Below are 25,807 nucleotides of genomic sequence, written 5' to 3' on the forward strand. Positions count from 1 at the left end.
GACTTACATCCTTCTATCTTATCCTAATCAGAAGTATGCAATTATTACTCACAAATGTTACAGTTCCTTCTAATCTAATAAATTTAAACTTATTTCACTTCTGTTGAACTCTAAGACAGATTTTTATGGACTCATTATTATTTCTATTTCAATGCTGGAACAGGTCAATCTTCCACCAAGGGGATAAGAAAGTCGTGAAAAAATCATGGTCATAAAACTTGGTAATGTTAGTATTCTACTAACTAAGGACACATTCATTGAATATTGCTGTAATAAGAAACCTAAATTGAAAAATGTCTACAAATAACCATTCTTGGGAATAGGATGTTTTAAATAATAGGCAATAATCAGTGCTTTAAAAGGTCATCCCTTAAATAGAAGTGAATTGTAAGGAGGATATTTATAGGAAGTCAAATGAAATTTAGTATTGGATTGTATTGACCTGGTACCGTCTGAGGCTGTCCTTCAGTCCTACATTGATGTCCCTGGTGATGTTCAGATGCCATCTTACTTCCTTGTATAGGAGGGACTATCAAATGCCTTTACTGGAGCTTGGACGTCATGTACATTTTGTAGACCTTCTGCTTACAATGTTCATTCCCTTTGAAGCAATCATGGACTCATTCATTGGTAAAAGCTTTATGAAGTCAGGTTATAATTCACGAGCCACAGTAAAGATAGGAGTGAAAAAATAATGTGTCCTAGAATCAATGAAAATGTCTTCTCCATTGTATTCACCTCGACATTAGTTATGAGGTTTTAAGTAATATTAAAATGAATAAATTCCCAGTAACTAATGTTATCACATACTTGTATCTTCAAAACCATTTCAAATATTCTGGATTTTTTGTGTTTTCTTAATTCATCTGCACAGTCAATTTCCTCGTCCATCCATCATGAATAAGAACTAAGAAAAACAAATGTGAATCGATTCAGTTAAGTTTAAAATTGTTTCTGATTAACTTCAAGCAAATATAGTGTTAATCATGTGCACACCCATGAGTGTACCTGTTTGGCAAAACAAGCTGAGCCCTAAGGATGGTAAGTGTCATTTGGTTCTTCATGATCCCCGAAAAGTGGTCGCTGCTAAGAGTGCTTAATTATACTACTAGATGCAGATAAGGCATCATTCATTCTGCATAAAACAAGCCAACAAAAATATTACAAAGCTGAGATTTTATTTTTGCAATTCACTCAAGCCATTCTAAATTAGCCACCAGTAGGCCACAGGGCTGAAGTTTTATAAGTTCTTTACCAAATTTTCATAAAATAATACCAAGATACACAAAGAATAAAGTGCTCTTAACAATTGCTTTATTAATTGGACTGTTTCAAGGAATTAATGGATTTCATTCTCTTATTTGCTAGTCTATGTTGTTATAAAATGCAGTTTGTCTTAGGTAACATTCTTTTGATTGAGGTTTAAATGGTTTTTAAAGTTTTGAAAAGTATTGTTTAAAAATATGTTTAAAAGTTTATTTGAAATTCAGTTTTTGTAAATGGTATTAAGCAGTTCATGCACACTAATGTAGATATACACAATGAGATTTTTTTTTATAAATTTATAGATGTGTAACATGCCAGAAATATTTAGTCTTTAAGTTTTAAAAGTGCTGTGATTCAGAATGTCTGTGGTATTTAACATGTGTTTATTTCTAAAATATAAACACACTATTAAAACAAAGCTTAAAATAATATATTTTTATGATTCAGAATCAACAAGGAATGTTGTTATGCTAATTAATATTTTCCATCAAAAATACATCATATAGTTTTAAACTTTTTAACAAGGAAAGTAATGGGTTTAAAGTCACCTTAATATTTTTTATTTAAATTGTCTAGGAAACACCATAGATTTCTGCAAATGAAGAATGCAGCTACATCATTTTATGGACTAGAAATAAACATATCTTTATTAACACTAGAATATCATTTTGTTTAGTATTGAATCCAAAGTGCCTAGAATGGAGATGGGCTTACTACTGATGCCCATGTACATTTTTATAACAAAAACATGAGTACTGTTACATTGAGCTAAAATATTCATAGTTATTAAATAATGAATAGGCCTAAATATGTCACAAATGGGATTTGTATTCATATGTATATTTATTGTACAAAGAAATTCATATAAAATTTATTCACGTTAGTATTTTTCACTTTTGTGTTTGCTGTTGAATTAGATGCTATTATGACATTTGGAATGGTGACCATTTGAAAATTACTTTAGGATTCACATATTTTTATTTGACATTAATTTGTTAACTTCTGTATAGAATTTGCTTTTTTGTCTTTTCCCAATCAACCCACACTTCATATTTTATGATTATTCTATACTTGTTAAATAGGTGCTGCTATCTGACATGCTTTTAGAATAGCAATTTTGCTCAGCATTCTAAGCATTATTTTAAAAATGAGGTTGAAAATATGACCCCTTAAATAGAATTATTTGTAATATTAGTGCAAAGGAAACACATTAGACAAAACAATCATCATTTTTAACATATTTTGAAAACAGTATCCAAGATTACAAGAACTCTAACTTTGAAGTCAAAAAGAAGAAACACCTCAGAAAACTTTCCTCGCTGGGTTGCCATGTATTCATTTAACAATCCAAAGATACACTACGAAATCTTCTTTCTACTTTGCATAAGCCCCAGAAAAATCATTAAGGTACAGCTAATTTTGGTTACAAGATTCTTTATTTTGTAAATTATACATAAACAGCTAGAAAATGAAAATGCATTATACTTTAAACATCGTATAAGGTAAACATTTTTTATTTAGTGTGTAAAAATTAAATTGAAATTATTCACTGATTTTTCTTTCACTGAATAGTATACCAGGAAATCAGTTAATCCACGATGAGGATGGAAGATAACAGTGTGTAACACTCAACAAGTTTTCTATTGTGGACACAGAGCCATTGGTTTGACAGTCTTAGAAGTGACGGTGCCTACACAATTAATTAACATGCTAACTTAAATATAGTAATTAAAGTAATTTGTTACAGTTAAATATTAAATGCCACTTTACACAATTATAATTATAAACAAGTCCACATGGCAATTATGTAGCAACAGAAAAAAGAAAGAACCCTATTCCATTTTCCTCCAGCAGCAGCGGTACCCTTACTGGCATTAACTTGAAAGTTAGGTGTGCTTAAATATTGCCTAATATCCTATATTGGTATGCATGCTAAACCTTTCTATTTCTATTTTTGCAAGGCACCTTACAATACGTTCTCTAAGTTTCTGCACTACAAACAAAAGCCTAAGATTAAATGCAAATTTTTATCTAAAGTAGGAAATAAAATGAAAAATAAAATCTCTTTTCATTGGGGCAAATGAAAAAAAAATGAATGGAAATATTGTGGAAATGAATCATTCACTTAGTGTGTCTGATTTAAATTCTACACCCTAAATTGCTGGTCAGAAAGATAAACTAGAAATCATGCTGTATAAGAATATTAAAAGAATCTACATGAGTCTGCCATTAAAACTGAAATAAAAATCAGAAAGGATAGTTTAGTATTTTGAGAATCCACAAGTCTACAGTGGTCATTCTGTCTTACTATGTGGTATCTCTCTCACCCTGACTCAGAGAAGATGCTATATTGAAATTGAAATTGAAATTAAAATCATGCATTATTTTATAAAAATCCTTGGGGTCAATGTCACCAGGAAATCTTTGTAAATTTAGCTCAGTCTATTTCTCATAATACAATAGCATATGATCACAAGCTCTTATTGTCAGTTTTTATAGTTGTGGAACATATATAAAGTTTGTTCTTTTGAAAAAAATTACTCCCCTAGATCTTCACAACTTCCCTTTTTCTGGCTATACTCTATATGCACTGTCTTTCTTTCTAAGGCATAGATAAACTGAAAGCAAATGACTCTTATTTAAACATCAAAGTTCTAGGATTTTTGCTACAATATTTGTAATAATTATACAAAATATATGAGAGGTTTAGAATCATTTTGTTTGGGGGTAAGAAGGTAACTCTCAATAGGCTGTAATTTTGTAAATATTAGAAATGTAGGCTCTATTGACCTCAGCTGGATCAAATGTACCCATCATGATCATCACCATCGTCATCATCATCCCCTTCATCTTCATCATCATCTTCAATTTCTTCTTTATCATTCATCATATCATCTTCATCATCTTCATCATCAGTCCATTCACGGAAGTCTCCACTTGCAAAATCTCCAGAGATCTCAAAATCTATAGCTAAAAATTAAAAAAACACACAAATACTTTATTCACTTGTTTGAGGAGTAGGTTGACTTCAAATTTAATTGGTAGACTTAAGAAAAATACAGTTTAATGAAAAATGTCACATGTTAAAATCTATGAATTTATTGTAGCAGAATCATTATAACAATGTGAGAATTTCCAGCCAGTAATATAGATCTCAACCCAGGATTATAGAAGTTCATGTCAGACTAAGAATTGTAAAATATTTTTAAATTTTCTTTGACAAGCTGAGAAGGAAGAATAATTATCTCCCAAGATATTTGCATCCTTAACCTGTGGAATCTTCAGACAGGGTATTTTTTCATTGAAAGGAACTTTGCAAATGTGACGTGGTTAAGGACTCTGCCGAAGGGGCACTTACTCTCCATGTGGCCCAAGGTGTCACTTGGCTCCTTAAAATTAGGGGTTAGATTGTACAAAAATAAATGTAGTCTTTGTCTGACATGTAACTGCAGCCCTTCTGTATGTCACCTTCACAATTACAATAAAAATGCATATAAAAGAACCTTCCCGGATAGAGTCAGAAGGAGACACAGAAGAATGGTCCCCAGAAGAATGGTCAGAGAGAGAATCAATATTGTTGGTATGAAATTGGAGAAAACTGTGCACAGGCAAGGAATTTAAGTTCTACAGGGTAGGAAAAACAGGAAAATCAATTTCTGGGTCTTCAGATATAATTTCCACCCTGCTTAATGTATCATGTTTATTTTAAGAGACCTGTTGGAATCTTGACACTCAGGACTGAAAAATAATAAATTTGTGTGGATTAAGCTTCTAATGTAGTAGGATTTGTTATGATAGCAGTGGGAAAAAAAACCAATACTCTTAATCAATTAAAAAACCATTATAAATGCAGCTGTTAATACTTCTGGCGGCAATAATATATTATATCTCAGCATGTGTTTACATTTCTGCTCTTTCAGTATAATTGCATCTTTTTTTCAAGTTTCCTAATATTTACTTCTATCTTTCTTTGGTAGTTTAATGGAACAAATCCCACTAATACAATAATCCAAGGTCTAAAAAGTGTTTGGTTTCATACTACAATTCTATGTCAGGAAATGGTGTTTTCAAGTTCTACCTTTGTGTATTTTCTTAATTTCTACAGAAACCCTATTCCTACACAATTTCTCAGTTAATGCATTGAACTAATGTCTATACAATTTTAAAGTACAACCTACAATATTAGAATTATCACTGGCACTCAGATCAAGTTATTGATGTCACAGCCTTTTAAAGATATATATATATATATATATATATATATTACAATGACATGTAATGTATATGTATATATTACAAAGACATGCTACATGTTAAAATTATAAATGGAAATTATAGTGTGCTATTGAACCTTTCACACATACAAAATCAAGTCAGAGATTAACAATACTACGGAAGCTGGATGTTGGGGGCTCACACCTGTAATACTACCTACTCGGGAGGCTGAGATTTGAGAAAGCATGGCTTGAAGCCAGCCTTGATAGGAAAGTCTATGAGATTCTTCCCTCTAATTTACCATCAGAAACCCAGAAATAGAGCTGTAGCTAAAGTGGTAGAACACTAACCTTGAGCAAAACAAAAATCACAGTGGGAATTCACAGGCCTTGAGTTCAAGGCCCAGGATTGGTAACAAAATAAAAATGAGGGAATAATTAAGATCAGAAGAAGAATTTAAGGGTTATATATAATTACTTTTTCTTGTGTACTATTTCTCTTCCCTAAACAATCTTCATCAACGAGCTTGAAATTGCATGAGAGAGACATCTAAACATTTTCTAATGTTTGAATGACTAGGCACTTAGTGTTGATTTTGATCATTTGTATTCATCAAGACACAATCTGTTAGTCTTGCAATATCAGTTTGTGGAGGGAGTGAGAATGTGTGGGGAAAGGTAGAGTGAATGGGGGTCTCTGTACCTCAAATTGGTAAAATACTTGTTGCTAAATATATACATAGTAAAAATAAAATAATATTTCAATCCTGATTTCTGAAAATATTTCTGAAGCATAAAAATATACCTCCTTTGAACCTTTAAAATGTATCCATGTGAAGTTTATATTGTTAAATTATTTTCATGTATTTGCATAAAAATACATGCTCATAAGTGTTACCTAATGTATAATCATTCTTTAAACAAGTAAACTACATTTTCTTCACCCAAATATGAGAAAATATGCAATATGCTGATTACACATACACTTTATGGAATTTTAAAAAGATTTTCGGTTGGTTTGTTTGCTTGGTGGATGTTTACATATTTCTTAAGTCCCTCTGTCCGGAAGAATGCAGACAAAAGGGCTCAACTCACTTGAAATATAATGAGTGACAGAAGTCTACTTGGTATGTTCTTAAAAGCATTCAGAGTTTGAAGGAGGAAAAGGATATCAACTTTTAATTCTTCTCTTAGTTAGTCTTGAAATTCCATATAGATTTCCACATAGATTTGCAATATCCTAGGCACAAGTCTTCTCGCCTCTACCTTTGTATATTCTGCCAGCTGTAGAGAGGTTGTCTTCTTTCACTAACAGGATAAATTCATGAGGCTCAGAAACACTTTATCTGGCGTGTGGGAAAGAAATAACCTTTCAGCTGGGCACTGGTGTCACATACATGGAATCCTAGCAACTCAAGAGGCTGAGATCTAAGGACCGTCGTTCAGTCAGCTTAGGCAGGAAGGTCAGTGAGACTCTTATCTCTCATTAACTATCAGAAAACCAGACATAGAGCTGTGTGTGGCTCAAAGTGGTAGAGTGTTAAATCTGACACAAAGAGGCTCAAGGACAGTGCCCAAGCCCTGTGTTCAAGCCCCCTGACTGACCAAAAAAATAAGAAGAAGAATAAACTTTTCACTTACCACAGTCAGCAACTCCATTTATTCTGGATCCTATGACTTCATTTCCGTATCTGTCGACACACCAACACTGCCCCACACCGCCATGGCACTGTGTTGGCTTGTAGTAGCCATCTTCATCACACAGGGGGATGTACTGTCCTGTCAGACACACACAGTCACACACAAACACGCATGTTAGTTGTATGGAGAAGCTGTGCTTCTTTCCAGGGGTCCCCGTTAGGTTCAAATGTGCTTCAGATATGCCCTTCAGAAGTGTCCACCAGGTTCCAGGTACTAGGTAATACTTAAGTTCTCTGCTCTTGTGGGACTGGCCTTCCCAACAGGAACTGCTTACGTTTTATAGGTTCTTATCCCGTGATGCACAAATTATTAGCATTTCTCACTGTGGCAAGGGTCTTGCATCCAGAGAAATAAGACAAGTAAAATCTGGTGAATGCTATGTTTATATCAAGTCATCCAAACCAAAAAGACTACTGTCGCTGGCAACTTTCTGTTGTTATCTTCCCTTAAGTTCTTTTGTTCATATATTTCCATATCATTGCACATGAAGTGATGCTTAATTTAGTGATGCCTTTTCTCTTTATGCATTTCTTTCTTTCTTCCTCCTTCCCTTCCTTCCTTCTTCCCTCCCTCCCTCCCCGCTCTCTCTTTTCTCTTTCTTTCTCTCTTTCTTTCTCTTTCTCTCTCTCTTTCTTTCTTTCTTTCTTTCTTTCTTTCTTTCTTTTGCTGGTCGTGGAGCTAGAACTCTGGGCTTGGGCACTGTTCTGAGCACTTCAGCTCAAGGCTAACACTTGACCATTTGAGCCATAGCACCCACTTACAACTTTTTCTGTGTATGTGGTGCTGAGGACTCGAACCCAGGGCCTCATGCATGCAAGGCAAGCACTTTACCACTGAGCCACCTTCCTAGACCCCTCTTTATGCATTTCTTGTCTCAATGGAACTACCTTCATACTCCCTTTTTAAGATTTAAATGTGATCCTCAATATGCAAGTGTCCCCTACATTGGAAATGTGATGTTGTTCTTCCATTGTGAGTGATTGGGTATGTGTATGCACCTGAGTATGTGAATGTGTGTCATGCTTACATCATCATTCATCATTATCACTACCATCTGACATCATCTATACGCAGATATATTTATGTTCTCTAGACTTTTATTGTATGAATACCATTTAAAACTATGCACTAAAGGCAGTATTGTTTAATAGAAAAGAGTAAAAGATAGATATTTGCTTTTATATGTATAATATCTAAAGTAGTGAGTAATATATTGCTGACGATATTTAATTAGCAATATATAAGGCCCTCAAAACCTACAATAAAAGCAACAACAGGAGAATTTACTAGATCAGAAAACTGATGTTTGTCCAGAAACTTATAGGATAAAAGAAAATACAAAGTGAATCAATGTATAGAATATGACATTTTTTGTAGTCTTCTCACCATAGGAGATAGTGATTTTTACTTCTCAAAAGTTTTTGATGTTAGGGAAATGAACCTTAAGATATGTATAAGATATGTATTCTAATGTTTTATTTTCTTTCATGCGATTGTTTCTAACACATTTATAAGATTTTTTCTTTGTTGCTTTGTATGTCCCTCCCCCACAACATAACCCTGCTTTCATTGTATTTGATGTCATTATAATTTGTGGAGGGGAAGGGGAAAAACAAATCGTTTAAATAGGAATACAGGTGGACCTAATGCAACAATGCGATGTACAAGTCGTTATGTCAAAAAAAAACTTCACAACTTTTGTGTGTGTGGGGGAGGATTGGATGGGGGGGGGAGGCTGGGAAGGGATGGGAAGGGGAAACAAAGGAAGAGGCTACAATGCTTGATAAGAAATGTACTCATTATCTTGCCCATGTAATTGTAACCTCTCTGTATAGTATTTTCACAATAAAAAAATTAAAAATAGTTTTTGATTCTGATGAGCTAATGATGAAAAAGTTTAGCACTTATAATTTATTGGACTGGTTTGAACTTTTAATCTCAGTGACAAATGGAGATCAACAGTGTGAGAAATTTGTGGCCTTTTATGGATTCATGGTCATCAACAATAAGAAAAATGTGCCATTTTTTAATACCAACACTTTTAAAACTATTGTGATTTAACATAATGCTATGATTTTGTTTCGTGCCAGTGATTTCTGCATATAAATAAGAGAACATGCCTGGCTCATGGCTGCAATCCTAGCTACTCAGAAAGCTAATATCTAAGGTACAAAGTTCATGGTTCAAAGTCTACTTAGGCAAGAAAGTTCATGAGACTATCTCCAATTATCTCCAGTTAACCGTCAACAATCCAGAAGTGGAGCTGTGGCTCAAGTAATACATTGCTAGCCTTGAGCACAAAAGTTTAGGGACAGCTCTGAGGCCCTGAGTTCAAGCTCTAGACCTGGCATGCATGTATGTGCAGGTGTGAGCAAGCATGTGTACATGCACACATGCACAAACACATACACAGATATTATCAAGAATTGTTCTACTACTAAGGAAAAGAACACAAAATGAGTCTATATACTGGAATATATGACAACCTATTATTAATTAGAAACTCATTAACTTTCAGTTACATGCCCTTAACCTACCCAAATAAACAAAACCTGTATTTAAGGGATACAGTAGTTTTCCTTTTTTTTCTCTCTCTCTCCTTCCTTCCTTCTTTCCTTCCTTCCTTCCTTCCTTTCCTTCCTTTCTTCATTCCTTCCTTCCTTCCTTCCCTTGCTTGCTATGATCTGAATAAGAGTTTTGTGTTTGGTGGCAAGTGCTCCATCACTTGACTAATGTTTCTAGTTTTTTAAAAAATATTGCAATTATTTTTGAGATTATTTTATGCTTCTGCTAAGGGTTATCCTTGAATTAAAATCATCACAACTATGGTTTCTATGTAGGTGAATCACAGTTGTGAGCCACCAGGCCTGATGTTTAATAATTCATTTCTAGTAATGACTAGTAATTATATTCATCTAGTCTTTCCAGTAATGACTTATTTCCAATATTTCCTTTTACATTTTGAATGAACAGCAAGGATGCTTCTTTTCAAAAAGGCCTCAGTGTTAGGGTTTTTGTTAGTTAACTTCAAGTAATTCAAGCCTAGAGTTTATATTTATTTACCTGTAGATTTTGGTGAAGTCTACAATAGTTGCCAATTGTATTTTAATGGCTTTTCCCATTATATGAGGGAAAACTTTGATTTGAAGAGACAAAAGCCTTTTTTCAAAGTACATTTCCAAATTTTTAGAAGATAAGAGAAACACAGCATGATGTAGTGCTATCATCAGTGCTCACACTTTAAAGATTTATTATAATTGCATTCATCATTTTAAACATTGGACTCTGAACTCACAAGTGCTGAGCTAACACTTCTCATTTAAACGTAATGTTCTACAATTGCAAACATGGTACATTGAAATATAACACAGATCAATCCGGTCTTATAGATCCGATATTATAGAGTCATTTGCTTCTACTGCATTAACATACATCGAAAGAAACATGACTTTTGTGATATCTTAGTTTGATACAAAAAGTAAAAGCATACCAGTAAAAATGCTGGTGAAATACAAATAGAGTCTCTTGCTTGGTAGAATGAGAGCAATCCTAAATTTTTAGATTTGACAAACGTGCTATGATTATTTGGTGCAACAAGGTGCAATGAGATGTACAAATTATTATGTCAAAAAATGAACTTTACAACTTTAAAGGGGGGAATGGGGTGGGGGAGATGGGAAGGGATGGGAAGGGGAAACAAAGGAGGAGGCAACAATGCTTGATAAGAAATGAACTCATTATCTTGCCCATGTAATTGTAACTCCTCTGTAGGTATTTTCACAATAAAAAAGATGCTGAAGGGTGAAAGATGGATGGACACCATTATCTCTCTTCCTAACATTTTAAGAATTTAAAATTATTTTAGAAAGATTTTATTTAAAACTCTTATGCTTTTAAGAATAATCGATCACCTGGAATCCTAGCTACTTGAGAGTTGGGTACTGGGGGACTGGTACTGGAGAATCCAGGCATAAAAATCTGTGAGATTCTTACCCATCCAATGACTAGACATGGTGGCAAGCAGCTGACATCCCAACTATAGAAGATACACAATGGCTACATGCAGTGGCCTGTGTTTGGCACCCACAGAGACATGGTGAAGTGCACGTGTGAAGATCCCAGCCCTGACTGATCAGACAAAATGTGAGACTCTATCTTGAAAATAAACGTGACAAAAAGGAGCTCGATTCATGACCCAAGTGGTGAGATGCTTGCCTTCCAGCTGTGAGTCCTTGAGTTCAATCTTCTCCAACAAAGAATAAATAACTAAATGCAAAATTTACTCTTTGATAGCAAAACGTTCATATATAAAAAGTGCTTGTCTGAAATCAGGTTGAATCTATCTAGATCTATATATCTACATCTTTATCTGTCTATCCAAAAAAGTTTCATTATCTTGCTAAAACTCTGTTCCTATTTCTCTGAGATACTCAGAGAACATTTTTCACTAAATCTGTACAACGACATATTTTAAGTATTATCTGCCTAGTATACATGTGTGTATATATATACATATATATGCAGTCAGTTATTAAATTGTTACCATAGAATTAGAACTTTCTGCTGATGTTTGAACTTTAGTATTGTTGCAATTTCTTTCCTTACTTAATAACGTTCAAAATGAACATTATATTAAGGTAATAAAACAGACATCATATCTTTCAATAGGTAAGATACTAAAAGTAAGTTTAATGGCTTTCAAAAAGCTCATAAATTCTGTTGCAGGAATTTAGTGCAGTCTATCTTTGTTGGATTAATATTGATTTTGTGTTGCTGTTTCCCTGGGGTTATTTATGTAAGCAATAAAGCCTTCAGAAGAATGAGCTATTACTCACCTAGGAGCTTCTTTACCCCTTGTCGCTTCTGGATATTGCTGAGTTCTGTCTGGCAAGGTGGGTCTAAAATGACATGAAAAATGTTACCTCCAGGATTATAGTTAAATTTTGTCATCTCTCCATTATCCAACTTCAAATAGCTTTTGTGTATCATTAGAAGACACCTTTTAAATATTAATTGACATTCTGATATGGAACTATTCATATAGATATGGGAATAGAAAGAAGAGGAGGGGATAATGGAAGAGGAGGAAGAAGAACTAGAGAGAGAGAGAGAGAAAGAGAGAGTGAGACAGACAGACCAGATAGAGAGACACATAGAGAGAGACAGAGAACAAGAGAGTAAGAGAGAGAGACTGGTTTTCTAATCATTACTAATATTAGATCATCTGTCTTTAGAATGATAGAATTGACTAGAAAATAACATAAATATTTATATGATATGAAATGCTCAATAACATTTATAAGGTCAACAAAATCAATTATTTAAATCTATGGATTATTGCCCAAACAAGTAGCTTATTTCCCTTTAATTGAAAATATTTTTAAAGATACAAAGAAATCATTTTCATTATGAAAGATAGATTTTATTAGAAGTTATGTCACAAATGCAGACTTTAATGTTATATACTATTAAAGAGCTATATGTTCTTTCTGGACTTACCAGATGCTTAAATTTTATATGAAATTTAAACACATGGCAATATATCCAATTATTTCTGATAAATCATTATATAATTTTTTTTGGTTGGTCGTTAGACCTGAACTCTGGGCCTGGGCGCTGTCCATCAGCTCTTTAGCTCAAGGCTAGCGCTCAACCACTTGAGCTGCAGCACCACTTCCGGCTTTTTCTGCTTGTGTGGTGCTGAGGAATTGACCCAGGGCCTCATGCATGCAAGGCAAGCACTCTACCACTGAGCCACCTTCCCAGCCTCCCATTATATAAAATTTATTGGAATCTTTTGAACCATTTTTAAAATAAATACTTGTGTAGTTTTCAAACTCAGTCACTTTAAAGAGAAAATAGGTATTGCAGTGTAAAATTTTAAATGGTCACAATATAGTTGCCCTTTTATTATTACATAGCTACTATATATAGCCCTATGTATTGTTATATAAAGACAGTTTAATACTTTATATTCATCCATGATATGGTGTCACATACATAATCAAAAACCACTGAAATAGCAAAATGGCCAATTAGTTCCTATAACCACTCATTAAGGTAAGATACAATTAATTCAAATAATTTTGAAATCAGTTTAATATACCAAGTTCAAAATATTCAATTATAAAATGACATGTAAATAATAAAGTAGAATGAAAGGGCTTAAATAAGTTTTATTTTATTATGTCAGTTCAGAGTTGTTCTATCTTGTAAAATAGAAAAAGTGAAGCAAATAATTGATCCAATTGTCCTCTTTGATTGTTTTTGTTCTAATATTCTCATAAATCTCTTGAACAAAGTAGTCCAAGACTATGAAGATGCACTGCATGGACATGAAAGAGCTGGAGTTTCAATATTCTCTTGTTAGCAACATTCTTTTGGATATGAGCTAGTTAATGTAAAGTAGAATTGATAATCCTTATGTACACATGCCTGAACATCCAGGTTCTTTTGTAATTTCTGATTTTCTATATCTTCTCATAAGCCTGACTACCTTATAGGAACCAGAACTTACAAGAGTCTGCAAGTTCTATATAATGGTACATTTTAAGATTTTAGAAATAATCGTGACTAATTAAGCAGTTCAGTAACAAGTAGAATTTATTTTTAACCATATTCTTCTTATTATTAATAATCGAGCTTTGAAATTTCAAGGCCCTTCCTTTGTAATTTGGTTATTAAGAATTTCAATATAGGCTCAATAAAACAAATATGCATATATTAGTATATGCATATATAATATGCTAAATATATAATTGGGTATATATAGGGTATAATTTGATGCGTTGTCCTATGTATACACTGTAGAACAAGCCAATAAAACAAATAGATGCATCACCTCATCAATACATTTCTTTATATGATGCAAGAATTAAAAAGAAAAATTATAACAAATATGTTTCTATGTTTCTGTGGCTGTTTTTCATCCCTCTCTCTTGATCTTCTGCTCTCCCAGACAGTTTTTGAACCATTTTAATCTCAGTTCCTGGAAAATCAATATTGTAGCTTCCTCAAAAATGTTCTTATGCATGTATTTTGAATGATCAACTTTTAAACATGAAAGGATACAATATTCTGGCACTTAAAAATTTAAAAAAATGTCATAAAAACTGCATGTCTTAAGCCAGTCTCTGGTGGCTCGCACATGTAATCCTAGCTACTCAGGAGTCTGAGAACTTATGATCATGGTTCAAAGCCAGCCCAGACAGGAAAGTCCATGAGACTCTTGTCTCCATAAATCACTCAGAAAATTGGAAGTGTAGCTGTGGCTCAAGTGGTAGAGCGCTAGCCTTGAGCTGAGGAGCTGAGGGACAGCATTCAGGTTGAGTTCAAGCCCCATGATGAAAAAAAAAACCCAAAACAACAACAATAACAAAACCACTGCATGACTTTTAAGACCATTTATCTGGATTTATTTCATATATATATATATATGGATTCACTCATAGTAAGAAGGATGCCTTTTTTTTAAAGAAGTTTGGTCCTATTGAGAGCACATATATAATAAAGTTAACAATGGGTGTGTAGTTTTTTGGCTATATTTTGTACCTGTACCTGATATTGAAATTAGTGCCTTGTGCTCTTCCTTGGCTTTCTTGTTCACAATTAGTGTTTTGACACTTGAGTCATTGTTCTAATTAAATCTGGAATCTCACTAACTTTTCTGCTCAGGTTGGTTTTGAACTTGATCCTCTAGGTTCCAGTCTCCTGAATCACACATGTGAGCCAATGGAACCAAGGAATAATGTGAGCTCATTCATGTGTGCCATTTAGAATATATAATATAGCATATTCATTTTTGAATTTAGGGTGCTATAAAGAATCAATCTTCTCTACTCAGTCACATTTTCTGACTTACCACATCTATTCATTAATCATTGCCTCACAATTACTTAATTTTTACTAAATATGCAAAAGAAGCCAAGATGGTAAAACATCAGCTATACTCATAATTATCTATTCAAAATATGATCATTGACATAGTTCATTCTCTGAACTCTTAAATATTTTGAAAACATTGTTTCCATAGTTTAATAGAACAATTATAATGAATTTTCTTAGATGTTTCTTTATATGTACTTAATAAAAATAAAAATTCAATATATTCTATTAAGCATGATTCCTATTTTAAATTATATTTATATTTCCTCAAAAAAGAGATATGTGTAGAAAGAACAAGAGACATTCTAAGATATCCTCTGGCCTCTCTTTCTCCAGGATATTAAAAGACTTTCTTTGCTAGTGAATTTTTAGAAAGCTAAACTATTTTGAAAAGCTTGAAAGGCATCATTTTTATGATAAAAAGTATAAAAATAACTTGGTGGTGAATGCTCTGGTTCATTCAGCTCATTTAATAAGATCACAAAATGGAACATTAAAACTCTTCAGTATAGTGATAAAAAAATCCCAATTATTTTTCACCATGGGCAAAGCAGATAGCAAATTAATTTTAATGATTACTTTTAATATCTATGTTCTCATATCTCAGTGTGCTCCTTGCTGGCTCATAATGGAAACTGTAATGAAGTACATTAATATAAAATATTAATTACTTACTTTCCTCTTATTTAGCATGTTTGTTTACAACATTTGCAAAACTATTTTGTTCAACTTGCTTATTTTCCTGTTTTATCCAATATTCATGAACTACCAAAATGAAGGACACGATGTGTCCTGTAAATCATTTTTCCAGAGAAGCATAGATCATACTTGAAAGGCAGACCTGCAATTGTGTGTGCATGGGTCCCATTTTTTACCTTGCTGTCTTTGGAAGCAATAGCACCACTCATTGTTGGATATCAAACTGTCCTTGTAGGTGTCACAAGAATTGAAGAATGCCTTGACACAGTGCTCATTCTTATCAAGGTAGATACTCCCAAGCTCTGACTGGTCTAACAGCAGGTCATAGTTTGTATCCAGTCTGTTAAACATCCAGCCAAGGGAATCCTTGCAAATTGGCAAAATACTTGTATCAAATCCTACAAACAAAAAGAGAAAAATAGGCAAGCAAAATAGGCAAGCTGTCATCAAAAAGCAAAGTAAAGCACTAAAATAGGCAACGTAGGCAAGACAACTATTATGTATTTATAAAAGGCAGGGCAAGAAAATGGATAGAATTTGGAGATTGACCTGTTAAGCTCAGAAAGACAAATGTTACAAGCTTTCCCTCAGAGGAAGAAATGTGACTCTCCAAAAATATAATGTTTATAAAAGAGGGACAGTTGGAAGGTGGGCAACAGTAGGTAGAGGTAGCAGGAAATAAATGTAATGAGCCCACCAAACACTGGCAAAAGGAGCCGAGGAGGAGTAAGTCTAAGAAAGAATAATGTAAAAGAGGTAAATTTTATCAAAATACATTATGATCATTTTGTAAATGTCACGAGGAAGCTCTTTGTACAATTAATTTATGCTAATCATTAAAACTGGAAACATAGGTAGGTCCAGGTAATCTGATGAGAAGTTCTCTCAAAGTACAGAGAACAAAGAAATTCTGTACTGTTTAACCTGCTTTAGAAAAAAAATTAAGTAAGGCCCTAAATTGTGTGATTTGTTTCAAAGTAAAGTCAATGTGTGAATATATGCCATTCAGGAGATTTGTGGTGATTACGTTACCAGAAAGTATTTGGTAATAATTTGGTGTTTATTCAATGGTAATTCATATTATAATGTTATTTATATTTTGGGTTCAATTTTCTTTCATACACCATATATAATAACAAGTTTTTTGTTGGATATGTATACGTGTAAATATTACTGAATAATAAAATCTAGCAATAAACACTAAAATTCATTTTGTCCAAAGGAAATGAAGATACTATTTTCACTGAAAACTAATTAACACATGATAAAAATCAACTTTAGCATTGCTTTGTATCATGATAGAATAATGGTGATTGTAGTTTTCATGTAAATCTGTTTGTCAGAGCACTGACCACTAAGAGACTTCTGTCACATCAAAGGTCCTACCTTTGAGAAAAGAGGGGAAGGAAGGAAGGGTAAAGAAGAGAAATACAAAAGAATATGTAAGAGCAATGAATCATCATTCTAACAGAGAAGTAACTAAAATGGCACAGAAGAAGACTGAGAAGGGCTGGAAGAAGAGGAAGTATTTCAAAGATTAATGGTACAATTCTCATTATTAATGAAATGAATCAAACTACAGAGATAAGATCTTAGAAACACTGAAAAGGAAAAATACCTACCACGCAAAGAAAGAAACAACAAAACTTGGACACATTATAGTCAAATTACTCAAAACCAATGATAAGAAACACGATTCAAAACAGCCAGGAGCAAAATACATGTTCTTAAGAAGAAAGAAAATTGCACACTGTTCAGATAAAACCCAAGTCAGCCAAAATATAATGGAAGATCTTAGAATAGCAAACTGAAAAAATATTAATCTCTCAACACAGAGTTCTTTGCCTACTGAGAATATCTTTTAAGAAGGAAGCAGCGATACTTTTTAAGAAAACAAGAATGGGAGATTATTTATTTAAGCCGATGTGAGCCACAAAAAAACATACTCAAAAATGAGCTTTTGGCCTAGAATACATTATAATGCAGGTTAAAATTTACATCTCAAAAAAAACTAAAGAATTCTGGAAAAAATTCTTTTTTTCCTTGCAAATGGTTCAAAAATATTGAAAAACAAACTGAAAATTAGCAATATATTCTTTGCTTAAAGCATGTATACAAGAAAAATGCATTACATAGGGAGATTTCTACACTCTGACAGTAATCAATGTGACGTGTAGATAGAAGACTAGTAAGGAAATCGAAAATCTAAACAAAACTATCAATGATTAACAGGTTTGAAATAATTTATGCTGACAGGCAAGTCCAACAAATAATAAAAGAAATTACAAGTTTCTTTCAGATGAACATGAAACATAATTCTCTATCATAAAATAGTTCTTAATAGATTTAAGAGAACTAAAGTCATGCAAGATTTTATCCCAGTACATAAAAATATTATTACAGTAATTATCAATAATAGAAAATACATGAGGAAAATATGACTTAGAAAATTTGGCTCCATAATAAATAATTGAAAAGAATACTAGTTTATTCACTAGCAGAATGTTTCCAGAATCCTACCCTATCTTGGTAAATTATGGACAGGCTTAAATTTTAAATATAAGACCAAATGCAACAGAGGTATTTATTTTTGTGAGAAAAAAGTTTATTACAGAATATAAAGGGTGATAAACTAAAGTCAATTTAGAAACAAGGGGGAAGAAAGATACAAAGCCAGATGCTGTTGGCTCATGCCTGTAATCCTAGCTGTTCAGGTGGCTGAGATCTAAGGACTGTGGTTCAAGGCCAGGCCAAATAAGAAAGTCCACCAGAAGTGGAGCTGTAGCCTGAAGTGGTAGAGCAGTAGCCTTGAGCATAAAAACTCAGGGACAGTGCCCAGGTTAGGCCTTGAGTTCAAGACCACCACCACCAATTACAACAACAAAATCTGAGTAATGACAAGAGGCTCAAGTTTTCTCTAAGATGTGTAAGTTAGACCTAAAATATAAACATATTGAAATCACATACAAGGCTCTGGTTTATATGCAGGAGTATGAGTCTATGATGTAACCCCGCTAGCCAATACACAGTTTAACAAAATGAGTTAAGAGGAAGCTGAAATATGTCTTGTCTGTAGGTGAGGAGGGGCAGGAGAGAGGGGACAGGCAATGGAGATGGGAATGAATACAGTCATAATACTCAAAATACACACTTGAAAATGGAACCGAAAAATGTGGATGGAGGAATGATGAAATGGGTGATGCTGAGCAAGACGCATTGTACATGCAAGTGAACATGTTAAGCGGAAATTCCTGTGTACAACTATTTGAAGACACTAAAAAAATGAAGGAAAAGAACCCACAAAGCAAAGAGATTTTATAAGGTTAAAATAAGTAGATAGTAATAATAAAAAAGTTGTCACTTTCTATATGTAGTGTGATTTTTAAAAAATATTAACCATAAGTCTATATGCTCATCTATTAACAATAAGTATATTAACAATGTCTATTAACAATAAATATGTTAACTATATATCTATTAACAATAAGTATGTCAACTATATGTCTATTAACAATAAGTATGTTAACTGTATGTCTATTAACAATAAGTATGTTAACTATATGTCTTTAACAATGTGTATGTGTGCTCATAGGAAATTGAAGCAAGACAGAAGAACTAAACTTGCTTGGTTGCCAGTTTTGTTTCTAACCTCATGATGGAGAAAAGGGATGGGGTTGGAAAGAGAATACTAACTTCCTCTAATATTTGTCAAATAATTTAGTCTCAAAGGGATCATTCTAAAATTGCTTGTTTTTGGTTAACAAGGATACTTGGATGCATAGACTCATTTGTCTTCGAATTGAACAATATCTAATAGTTATACTTCTAAGTTATTTTGTTCCCTTTTGATTTATATTTTTCCCTTTGATTTTTAGCTATCACCTCTTGGTGTTTTTAAGATGTCATTATGCAAACATTCAAGGATTTTACAAAAAAAATTTAAGTAGCACTGCAGAAATAGTCTACAAGAATACTTGTAACTTTATATATAACACCTATTACTTTGTGAAGTATATATAAATGTACACATATAAATTTTATTTAAAATTTTCTTTTTCCTTTTTTCTTCGTCCTATGGCTTGAACTCAAGGCTTGGGTGCTGTCTCTGAATATCCTCATGCTCAAGACTAGCACTTGAGCCACAGTGCCACTTCTGGCTTTTTCTGAGTGGTTTATTGGAGATAAGAGTATCGTGGACTTTTCTGCATGGACTGCCTTTGAACCGCGATTCTCAGATCTCAACCTCCTGAGTAGTTAGGATTACAGGCATGAGCCACTGGCGCCAAGCCTCATCTTGCTTTTAATTCTGCCAAAATGTCTTTCTTTAAGTAGAGTAAGTTCTCTTTTTTTAAGTAGGTTACTTTTTAAAAGTGGTCTGGGATATATTTTGAAAGTAACGTACTGAATTCACACACACACAAAAATAAAATTCACAGTATTTCATCTGGTGAGAAGCAGTTGACGTAAAGACTGCACATTCTCCAATGTTAATAGCTAGTTTTTACTATTTGGAATATTATAGAATTGTGAGTGGATATTGTTATTACACTCAATGTACTTATGTGAAAATGGAACCAGGTAACTTGAAGGGATGGGTGGGCTTGAAATAGCTGAGTCAGCAATCATCACCTTTGGTGACACTGTTCAAGATGCATTTTACTCATACATTGATTATGCTGACTTGAGCCTTCTTTGTATAGTACTCAAAAATATTAAAAATTATGAAAATAAATAAGAATAAAATCAATTAATGTCTTCTAAGGAAAAAAATAAAGGCTAATGAAATTTTCATTTCTGGCATCTAGTAAGAAAGTTTCCAAGAAGAAAAGACATGACAAATTTATTGCAATACGCTGTTCATTTAATACATTTTTTACAAATTTACTTTACAGAGCATTAACATAATTCAGCCAAATACAGAATAAATTACTTGTATGTAATTTAAATGTCTATATATTAAGATAATATGTTAGTCATTCTAAGGTGTATAGTTAAATTTAATTATAGAGAAAGTTATAATGTATACTAAATAAAAAAAGAGAACCCCAGATGTCTTAATTAGAAATACCAAAACAAGCAATAATCTGGATCTTTCTTTTTATTACTTGAAATAAAAAAAGAGAATTGATGAACTAACTTTAGAAATCTTTGTTTTAAACAGATGGAATATCCTGCTATATCTAGGAAGATCCTCATTACATTGAGACAAGGCATTTTATATTTAAAGCCATTTGATTCCCAAGTCAATCTTCCTCTCAATGTGAAGACAGCATGACATAAGTGTGCAGTATGTGGGTAAGAAATTAGGATGTATTCATTTGCCCTGGGGGTTTAAGTGATTCCTTCATTTTTCTCTGGCTGTGAAGAACATGAGATGAGCAGAAAAGCAAAAACAGACATTATCTTAATCTAAGTCAGACTGCTAATCTGGGAGTTTTGCATAAGTGTTAGCATCCTGAAGTTTACCAAATTGATATCACCCCCAAATAGTCTTCTCAATTGGAGCTCTATTTTTAAAAACTAGATGTCACATTTATCCTGTTTAATTTTCAATGACTTATGAAAGCATACTGAGGAATATAAACCATATTAGAAAAAGATAACTTTATGAAAAATGCACTAAAATCTGTAATCACTGGCATCTATAATAGTTATTGACATCTGTAAACTAATGATATACATTGATTTAGAGCTTTTCCTCCCCAAAGGAAGGACTACACCCATGCATTTACTATGTTCACACCTCCAGACAATATTATCTAATTTGATTTTCAACTTTTATAAGGAAAGCTATATTCTGATTGGCTCAGTGATAAATGTTTATGTCATATTTATCAAAGTTTTATAAATTCAAAAACTTTCAAAAGTCTTTTAATTGAGAATAGCCTAAATGTTTTATAAACTTATGGTTTTGTATTTGAATAATTTAAATACACTGTAATAAGAGTAGTTTAATATTAAAGAAAACAGCTATGAAGGTTTGATAGCATTTTGTATATTGCTATCAGTTTTTCTATTTAGACACATTTTTGTTGGTTTTATGAGCATTGATCAAATTAATTAACACTTCATCTTTTCCATATTTAAAATTAGAAGAAATATTTATTTTTAATCAAATCATTCAGATGATACAATTTCTGAAGTAATTATGTTTTTAGTAAACCAACTTAAAAATGATTTCTATCATCTTCCATAACTTAAAATCACATAGTTATGCTAGATTAAGTCAATTAGTAGACATTTCTTATTTATCATCTAATTTAACATTTAATATTAATATTAATTTAATGTGCTACTTAATATTAATATTTTAATATTTAAATCTAAAAAAGATAAAATATTAAGGCATGCTTTTGAATTTGTATATTTGGTCTCTAATTTTTATGGCTTAGCAACTTTTATATACTGCAATCTCTTAATAACAGTTTAGTTTTCCACATTAAAAAGATATACTATGAAGCAGCATATGGCTATAAAAACTATAAATTTATATTCATAAACCTTGCAAATATGAAAAATGCTGAGCCCTAACACTTTATAATTACTTACCTCAGAGTTTTCTCTACAAAATGAAAATTACTCTAATTTGAAATTATATGCATGCATATGAATATTCAAAGAAAAACAACTTTGTTTCAAGATATGCACGATACTATTTTGTTAGAAATATAATTTTATGTCAATATGTAATGACAAATTTGCCCCAAATATATGAAGAAAACCTAAACAAATACGCTGCAGAAGAGTCAATTATCCAGTTAAAAATGTGAGACCCTATCAGAAAAAACAAAAACAACAACAAAAAACTGAAGTTTATAAAGGGTGGCAGAATGTCTGCCTAAAAAATATGAGGTCCTGAATTCAAACCTTAAGAAGTGTCCCCCACAAAAAATAGGTATAAGATACAAACTGACTGTTATTCTACTTCCTATGTCTTCGATAAATTGCTGACAAAATTCCTATTGTTAAATTTTAACTGAGCTTAACTGTTACCCAGGCAGACAATATTTTCCCTCTAATCAGAGTTGTTCCAAGGGTATATTTCTCTACAAAATATTACAGATGTTATTGGAAGTAACATCTGCGTACAAATAGTAAATCTGATAAGTAGTAAAATATTTGTTTGCTTTCCTAATTGAGCCAATAGATAGAACTGCAATCTCAAAGACAATCAAGCTTATCTCATGCAGAAATCTTACTGCTCCTTTCTGGCCTCAGTAATGCTTTGGCCTTCTTGTTCTGGCTTCCACTTTCATGAAGGGCCTTGAACCAGTCCCGTAACCTATTGGCCACTTCTCTGAACTCCAGGTCACTGCACACTAAAAACAGAGAGAAGAAACAGAGCAGATCAGTGGGAAAATCAACGCTTTCCTCCAAAGTATGCTGATACCCTGAAAGGTAACAATGGCTACAGGAAAAAAGCAAACGTAAAACAAGGACTAACTGTGATTCACTCATTTCAAAGCTAAGAGTTATTAGACTTCAAACATCATGTGATGTAGCAGAATAGAAATATTTATTTAACAAGATTTCTTTTTTCTTCTCTATAGGATTTGATTTCTACTTCATTTGGTTGAGGACTCTCAACCAATGTGTGCATAGGAATGAATAATACACATGCTCTTTCAATTTATTTTAATACCATATGCTTACTGGAGCACAGAAAAGGAAGGGGCATATTATCTGACATTAGGATAGACTGCAAAGTATTTTTAAAAGTGGTGCCATGTCTTCTTGTAGAAAGCTCAATATTAAAGGTCCTATGGATGCAGCTCAGGACTTTTGCCCAGACTTCATGAGGCCCAGTATTGACACACAAGTTAGCATTTGGAACGAAATTAACTTCCCCTCTGATTTCCAGTGTTAGTTGTCAAAGGTTGTTTAAAATAGCCCACACAATAAGCAATACCAGAATATGCCCAATGCTAAAGCATGGCATCTAAATTCAGTGATCTGCTGCCAAAGCAAGTGGGTATACACAAACAGAAATATTTTACCTTGCTGAGAGACTATTGTTCCTACAAATATCTTGTGTATGTTGTAATTTCCTCACTTGACACTTTGTTCTAGTAATATTTTCCTTACTCATTTTGGAAAGTCATTATTCAGTGATGATAGAGTATATTACATGTTATTTAAGTAACACCATATACGCTGTAACATAATATACATTATATAGATCAACAAAATGTAGTGTAAGTAGCATAACGGAATTAGGATCATCTCCTTTCCCCTAAAACCTTATGCGAATGATATCCTAATGGTACCCAGTAGAGTGGATGGCACTGACAAGTCATTGTAGACTTTCAAAACACCAGAGTCAAAACTGATTCTACTCTCCATTCCATGGGGAATAGTAAAAAATTAACATATCAAATGCAAGGGACAAAAATGCCTTCACACTTTTACTAACAGGATCAGGAGGCAGTGATAAACACAGAAGAAACGAATTCACCATTCTGGAAGACTTTTTCAAGAAAATCTACTAGTTATTTTTTAACACATGGACAAGTCTTACAAACTCCATAATCTTTTCCTAGGAAGTTACTGAAAATGTATGATATACCACAGAGAATACGTAAGAGAGAATTCAGCTAAGAAACAAGAACAAAAGACTAAGAGATGAGGGCATTCCTATAGTAAAGACATTTCCAGAAGATATTTTGCTTGAAAAGTTTAGAGACCAATGGTGGTTGTTAGAAAACTCTTGGCCAAAAGAAACAGGTCCCATGGTTTCCCTTATTTACAATAACTAGTATATGTCTGAGACAAGCGGTAAAGGTCAGATAAGTTGATGTTAGGTGAAATGCACCCGAAGATAAGGACACAAGTGGTTTTTTCTTTCTTGCTATTGTTTCTAGTGTATTTATAAGGTACCATGTGATTTTTTTGTTGCTTTGTATGTCCCTACCCCATGATATAACCCCTGTTTTCACTGTATTTGATGTTGGTATAATTTGGGGAGGGGAAGGGAAAAAACAAATTGTTTAAACAGGGGGACAGGTGGACCCATTGCAACAATGAGATGTACAAGACGTTACGTCGAAAAACGAACTTTACAATTTAGGCTGGGGTGGGGGAGTGTCATTGCGGAGGTGGGAGGGAAGGGATGGTAAGAGTAAAACAAAGGAGGAGGCAACAATGCTTGATAAGAAATGTACTCATGACCTCGCTCATGTTACTGTAACCCCTCCTCTGTACAGTGTTCTCACAATAAAAAAACTTATTTAAAAAATAAATAAATACAAAGAAAACTCTTGGCCAGGGAATAGCAATACATAGAATGCATAGTATACTTTCATCCGGAGTAATAATAAGATGTTTTGAAAACCAGAGAAAATACCAAATCTATTGAAGACTGGTACTTGCTGAGACTGACTATAAGAACAATAAATAATATGAATATCTACACGGCAGCCTGTTGTCTCTGTTCAAGACAATATATTTCAAAGGTCTGCTCCCCTTACTCAAGATTGGAGAAGAAACACATAAAGTGCAAAAAACTATGCAGGTATGCAAATGCATAATATGTCTATATGTAAAAAATACATATATAGATTTATGATATATGTAGATATAGACATATGCATCATGTCTATATATGTCTCTAAATGGACATACATGTATAAATCATCTGTCTATAGAACATCTATCATCTATCTATTGCAATGGTCTATCTCTCATCTATCTATACATCTATTTGTCTGTCTGTCTATCTGTCTGTCTGTCTGTCTGTCTGTTTCTCTATCTATCTGATAGAACTAATTCCAATTAGTTGCATTTGGGAAAACTGATAGAATAGAGTGCACAATGCATGAGAGAGTTTTTGATATGTTTACATGCATACCTTAAAATATTAAAAATTTCTGTGTATTACTTAGTGTAAATATTCAAAATTATTTTTGGCATGAACTTGGTTCCATGTTACTTTTCCACAAACCCATTTCATCAGGATGATAAAATGTTCTTTTTTTTTTTTTTGTCGGTCGTGGGGCTTGAACTCTGGGCCTGGGTGCTGTCCCTCAGCTCTTCAGCTCAAGGCA

At 33.0% G+C, this 25,807-nt stretch overlaps 1 protein-coding gene across 9 annotated transcripts in view; it reads right to left on the reverse strand.

The window, feature by feature from the left end:
* Window positions 1–3,731: 3,731 nt before the first annotated feature.
* Spock3 (sparc/osteonectin, cwcv and kazal-like domains proteoglycan (testican) 3) overlaps window positions 3,732–25,807 on the reverse strand; it is a 244,174-nt gene continuing 222,098 nt past the window's right edge. For 3 of the 9 annotated variants that reach the window (XM_013024623.1, XM_013024647.1, XM_013024639.1), the window contains 5 exons: window positions 22,964–23,083; window positions 15,941–16,162; window positions 12,017–12,079; window positions 7,122–7,259; window positions 4,067–4,236 (listed from right to left, as the gene is read on the reverse strand). In XM_013024623.1, the coding sequence (XP_012880077.1) occupies window positions 4,067–4,236; window positions 7,122–7,259; window positions 12,017–12,079; window positions 15,941–16,162; window positions 22,964–23,083 (713 nt within the window). Of the gene's footprint in view, window positions 4,237–7,121; window positions 7,260–12,016; window positions 12,080–15,940; window positions 16,163–22,963; window positions 23,084–25,807 lie in introns of all 9 variants that reach the window. The other 6 variants (XM_013024678.1, XM_013024685.1, XM_013024672.1 and 3 more) reach the window with 5 other exon arrangements.

The sequence above is a fragment of the Dipodomys ordii genome, unplaced genomic scaffold (genome assembly GCF_000151885.1).
Source record: "Dipodomys ordii isolate 6190 unplaced genomic scaffold, Dord_2.0 Scaffold4, whole genome shotgun sequence".
Classification (NCBI taxonomy): Eukaryota; Metazoa; Chordata; class Mammalia; order Rodentia; family Heteromyidae; genus Dipodomys; species Dipodomys ordii.